The following is a 6,217-nucleotide window of genomic DNA, read 5'->3' as shown; positions in this document are numbered from 1 at the left end:
TATATATATATATATATATATATATATATATATATATATATATATATATATATATATATATATATATATATATATATATATATATATATATATATATATATATATATATATATATATATATATATATATCACTTGTATTAAACTAAAATTTAGATAGGAATATATAATAATATATATCATATTAAAAAAAAATTGTAACACTACTGAAAATTTTCGATAAACTACAACACTTTCAAAATTTTCGGTAGTGTTAAATTTTTATTTTTTTTAAAAATTTATACCAACAATTTAAAAATGAATTATCGAAAATTTGGTATGTTACCGAAAATTTTGTTCTTTTCACCCTCTCAATTTTGTCCATAGACAATTTTGAAATTATGAAAAAATGTTGGGGTTCAAATTTAATTGAGGGGGTGACAAATTAAATTTCTGTTTTTAATTTTTTTTTTTAAATAAGTATAAATGTTGTGTCATTTTTAAAAAAAATACTCCAGATATTCTTAGCCTATGTTTGATAATATTAAAAATTCACGGTTCAAACGCACGGTATGTAAAAGCTACACATTGTAGCTTCACAAAAGTAGCGGTGGAAAGCATGCTAACGCACGGTAGCGATGAATGACCTTGTTTCCAAACACATGCTAGTAGTTTAGCTTATAATCGCTATTCTTTTAAGATCAAATGTCTAAACATAATATGAAATTTAAGATAAAAATGTTTGTAAAAATCAAATTTCTATTATGATAGTATTTAAAACTACATACAAGACTCAATCCTTATTAGCATTAACATTAATCAAAATTCTACATCTTAAATAATTTAAAATGAGGACTCACAAAATCACAAATGTTTAGAAGCCTAAAATAGAAGCAATCAAGTATAAACACATCAAAGTCATCACTACAAAAAAAGGTATACAATAATGTCCAAATATCCTTCACAATTCTAACCAAAATTCAATATTATAACTATAAATATTAGTTCATATATCAATTCATTAAGATACCTAAACAAATATAGTAGATAGTCGTTAAATTTATGGATTGAGTGGGTTACTTAAGCTTTATGAGTTTGGTCTGAGTTTATATTAAACCCATTTTTTTGAACAATTTTTCATTTTTGAAAACCATGTTGACCCATAAATTCAGTCCAACCCGCATTTTTGGATCGGTTTGACCGGATTTGGTAGATTTATCCAACCCATATACACCCCAATGAGTAGTTATCCACAAGAAGGTTCTAGTACTGATAAATCTGCCCTAACAAATATCTAAACTAAAGCAACAAGAAGAGGTAGAGTTGTCAGATCATACTTCGAAGGACCTTATGACAACTGTCTATTTCTCACAATTATCCAAGGAAGAAACATATAGGTCCTTTATAACCTTATTATAAAAGGCCATCGAATGCTCCATATTTTGTTACACATTTTTGTAACATTAAATATCTTTTATTTTCCGTCATCAGTGACTCAGACGTCAAAGTGTTTGCATGCACCCGTCTTCATCAGACCATAACATCAATACACAAAACTAGTTACCGAAGTACACTACCGTATTTATGAACCATATTGGTTTACTCTAGATCATTTGGTGTCATTTGTGGGAAACTAAAATTTAATGTTCCCACCACACCAATCCACAACAAGACCTAATGGTAAACAATGGGAAAATAACTGCAATGACGTTGGTGATCAAACTACATGGTTTTTAGCTAGTGAGATCTTCAGAATAACTTAGAAGCCAATATATGGACACATAACATATTCTTCACACAAGGAAACTCAGTTCCCCTCTACCATTTGAGATTATAACTGAAATTATGTTCCTCAGGGGACAAATATCGAACGCGATATCCTAGACAGCTGGTTCGACAAGTTAAACCAACATCACCATAATTAACGCAGTCTAACTTATACAAGATGATAGAGAAGAAAAGTAATAAAGAACACAAAAATTGGTAACCCAGTTTGATGCAACATCACCTACGTCGAGAGAGTTGGTTTCCAACTGAATAAAGGAATTTCACTATTAGTAGCTTAGTACACTTAGTCTTATAAGATCAACAAGTCAGTGTTGTTCAATGCCTCTTCCTAACACTACCCAATGAAATTCCATTTGCGATCCCTCCTAAATATGAGAACTTCATTCACTTTCTCTTAATCACTAAACCCTAATGATTAACCTCAATCAGTGAGAATGAACATTGAATTACAACTCAACTAGATAAACCTACACTATGTTAAGTTACCGAAACATAGTGTGGTGTACACAAAAGTAACAGGGACTCAAATAAACCTTAACACTCTAAAGATCTTCAGTGGATTTCTTGCTTTTCAATGTAGGTTTGAGTTCCTTATATAGCAAAGTATTATGAGCCTTTTCTCCTTAGATATTTGATTTGATTTCATCCAAAATAACTGCATAATAAGTTGGATACGATTTGTTCCATAAATCTTTCTAACAAAAAAGATATGATTTGTTATAATTCAAATTCAAATTTAATCTCCACATCTGTTAAATAAATCACCTAATCATATTTCTAAACAAAATTAATATAATCTAATTGAATCTTCATCAGAAAACCTTCACAAAATGCAGCATTATGGCCTGTTGAGCAATACCCAGATGTCGTATCCACATGTTGCGACATCACGTCTAACATGTGTCCCTTATGCCTCAGAAAAAACAACTTGACACAGCTGAGCAATCTTGAATACTTCTCTATATTGTTGTTTTGCATAATATGGTCAATCCAAAAAGGAACAACAATCTTCCCCTTTGGAAAATTATGGCAAAACAACTCTACAAGATAAATAGCACTCGTTGAATCAGAATAAGTAACATATAGTATAAGACTAACAGAGCATACACTATCATCAACATCAACAACATTCATCAGAGTTCTAGCACAAAAACAGAAAATAGTAACATTTAGAGCATATGCCACACAATAACAATGCTCCATAATCAATCATTCAATCGTACAATCATTTACAATCTTAGTCATCAATGGGACTCAGTCAGTACATAGTTAGTAGCATGCAATCCTACCAACTAACAATTATCTACATACAATCATTCGCATACTTAGTCATGCATAACACAAATAGTTAATAATTAGTATCACGATATGCATAATACTAGTAATTAAAAACTCACACGAAAAGGGCCAGACTTCTTGCCCGATGTTCTAGCATGTGAGCACATAATTACTGCTTACCAGATAGTCAGTACTAAACAATTACCTATTACCTGTTAGTTAGTCACACTAACTAACATAGAACACACACCACATCATTACTCCCCCCTTTTGCCATAATTTTTCAAAGGGTTAGCACTTCAAAATAGCAACCAGGGGCCAGTCATACAGAGGTTACTATGTTACCACATACACAACCAGATCATGAGTAGAGCAACAAGAACAATATAAAGAGATTCACATGTATCATATCAGTTATTATACATAATCTTAAGAGGCTCTAAAGCCTTTAAAGATCCAGAACAAAAACATGCCCATAATACAAGGGCCAACAAACTGAACTGAAACTGAATTACCCCTTCACCATTGAAATCTTCAGTCTTCATGCCTAACTAGCCTTAAGTGTTTCTTGGTACATAGAAGACACATCTACAAAAAATGTGATATCAGGTCTGCTAGTTGTTAGATAAAGCAAACTTCCTATCATACTTTTGTAGAGTCTTTGATCAACATCAACTCCATTTTCGTCTTTAGAAAGCTTCAAGTGAGCTGCAGCAGGAGTTCTCTTATGGATAGTATAGTCAAGACAAAACTTCTTCACTTTGCTCTTAGCATACTTACTTTGAGACACAAAAATACTATCTTTCATTTGCTTTACTAGAAAACCAATGAAATAAGTGAGTTCTCCTATAAGACTCATCTCAAACTCAGACTGCATTTGTTAAACAAAATGCTCCACCATCGTGTCAGACATCCCGCCAAAAACTATGTCATGTACATAAATTTGGTCTATCATAAGCTTCCCTACATCATTCATCATAACTATAGTTTTGTCTATTCCAATTAATCTCTCATACCAGGCTCTTGGAGCTTGTTTCAATCCATAAAGCTTTCTTCAATTTATACACATGATCTGGTGAGTTATGATCAATAAACCCCTTAGGTTGCTTAACATAGACCTATTCATTGAGATACCCATTTAAAAATGCAATTTTAACATTCATTTGAAACAGTTTGAATTATATCATGCATGAAATTCCTAGTAATAGTCTAATGTACTCTAGTATGGCTACCAGGAAAATTGTCTCATCAAATTCCACACCTTCAATTTGAGTATACCCTTAAGCAACTAACATTGCCTTATTCCTTGCCACATTACCGGTTTTATCACATTTGTTCTTGAAAATCCACTTAGTGCCAATGACATTCACATCTTCAGGTCTAGGAACTAGATCCAATACCTTATTCCTTTCAAACTGGAAAAGTTATTCTTGCATAGAATTGATCTAGAATTCATCAGTAAATTCTTACTTTACATTCTTAGGTTCAATCTTAGAGATAAAGCATGAGTTGTCAATACTCTCTCTCTCTCTGGATCTTGTTACAACTGCTTCATTAAGATTTCCTATTATATTTTCAATGAGACGATCCTTCTAAATCTAATTGATGGTCCCTTGTTAATTTAAATATCATTAGTATTAGTGATCTCAAACTCAATGTCGGACTCTCTATGTGGGAAATTATCTAGGACATCAGTCTATTAGGGAGGAACCTCATCTTTTTCTTCTTCCTTATTTTCAGGAGTGTTATCAATGACAACATTTCTAGACTCTGTCATATCCTTGGTGGGCTTGTTTTATACTCTATAAGCTCTGCTATTAGTGGAGTATCCAAGAAAGATTCCTTCATCACTCTTAGGGTCCATCTTTTTTCTTTGCTCTCAATCTGCCAAGATGTAGCACTTGCTCTGAAAGACATGGAAGTACTTGACATTTGGATTTCTTCCTTTCAATAACTCATATTTGAGTTTCCTTAGTCCCAGATCGAATGGTCACTCGATTATGAAAGTGCAAGCTGTGTTCATGGCTTCAACCCACAAATAGTAAGGAAGTTTATTGGCATGTAGTGTAACTCTGGATGACTCTTGCAGAGTTCTGTTTTCCCTTTCCAGCACCCCATTTTGTTGAGGAGTGATAGGAGCTCAAAATTCATGACCAATACCTTCTAAAGCATAGTACTCATAATTTTGAATTTTAAAATTTGTGTCATGGTCACTTATGATCTTTATTATCCCAATCGCTTTTTCTCTTTGAAGAAGTTGACATAATTCTCTGAAAATCTCAAATGTGTCATATTTTTCTCTAATTAGTTTTACCTAAGTGTATCTTGAGAAGTCATCCACAACCACAAATACATACCTTTTCCTTCCTAGGAGTTCTACTTGTATAGGCCCCATCAAGTCCATATGTAATAGTTCAAGAACCTTTGAGGTGGCAAGATGTTGGAGCTTCTTGTTGGGCCTCTTGGTATGCTTGCCTATTTGGCACTCTCCACATACTTTACCTTATTAAATCTTGAGCTTAGGTAGTCCCTTTATAGCCTCTTCAGAAATAATTTTCTTCATGCTCTTGAGATTGAGGTGACCAAGTCTTTGGTGCCATAGCTTGGTCTTAATAACTTTTGCCATCGGACATGTTAAGGATCTACTCTATTTTGAGATATCCACAAATAGTTATAATCTTTATACCTTGAGCCTTTCATAAACACTTATAGCCCTTGGCTGAAAACAATACATTTTGATCTGTTGAAGCTCACTTTAAGACCTTGATCACATAGCTAACTTATGCTAATCAAGTTGGCAGTTAGGCCTTCTACCAGCATCACATTCTCAAGGCTAGAAAGACTAAGATACATCATCTTGTCTATACCCTTGATTTCCCTTTAGCCCCATCACCAAAAGGAAGATAGCTGTTTAAGAAGGGTTTTAACTCATCAAGATAAGTCTTTTCCATGTCATATGTCTGGAACATCAACTATCAAAGTACCAATCTTCTCTAGAAGACACTCTAAGGGATGTATTAGCTATGAGACTTGGGACTTACACTTTGGATCTCCACGCCATCTTTTCTTACCTTTTTGGCCTTGGTTGACTGTGGGGTTAGGGATAACCATACAGTCTGTAGCAATTTAGCCTTATGAGCTCATATCTGCCACAATGATGACATATTCTATCAAA

At 33.1% G+C, this 6,217-nt stretch overlaps 1 protein-coding gene across 1 annotated transcript; it reads right to left on the bottom strand.

The window, feature by feature from the left end:
* Positions 1 to 3,589: 3,589 nt before the first annotated feature.
* LOC131650407 (uncharacterized) lies at positions 3,590 to 5,993 on the bottom strand. Its single transcript, XM_058920120.1, has 4 exons — positions 5,910 to 5,993; positions 4,341 to 4,457; positions 4,059 to 4,160; positions 3,590 to 3,913 (listed from the first exon to the last, which is right to left on the bottom strand). The coding sequence occupies exons 1-4, from the start codon at positions 5,991 to 5,993 to the stop codon at positions 3,590 to 3,592; spliced, it is 627 nt and encodes a 208-aa protein (XP_058776103.1).
* Positions 5,994 to 6,217: the final 224 nt, after the last annotated feature.

The sequence above is a fragment of the Vicia villosa genome, linkage group LG1, assembly GCF_029867415.1.
Source record: "Vicia villosa cultivar HV-30 ecotype Madison, WI linkage group LG1, Vvil1.0, whole genome shotgun sequence".
Taxonomy (NCBI): Eukaryota; Viridiplantae; Streptophyta; class Magnoliopsida; order Fabales; family Fabaceae; genus Vicia; species Vicia villosa.
Note: the sequence above shows the minus strand (reverse complement) of the source record. Positions and strands in the feature narration are given on the sequence as shown.

Bases quoted from the DNA above. Each gene is read 5' to 3' on its own strand.
- LOC131650407 (XM_058920120.1), bottom strand. From the start codon at position 5,993: ATGGAAAAGACTTATCTTGATGAGTTAAAACCCTTCTTAAACAGCTAT. The intron at 4,161-4,340 runs GCAATGTTAGTT...CTCAATGAATAG, and splicing joins GTAATGTGGCAAGGAATAAG to GTCTATGTTAAGCAACCTAA. The intron at 3,914-4,058 runs GTATGAGAGATT...TAACAAATGCAG, and splicing joins AAACAAGCTCCAAGAGCCTG to TCTGAGTTTGAGATGAGTCT.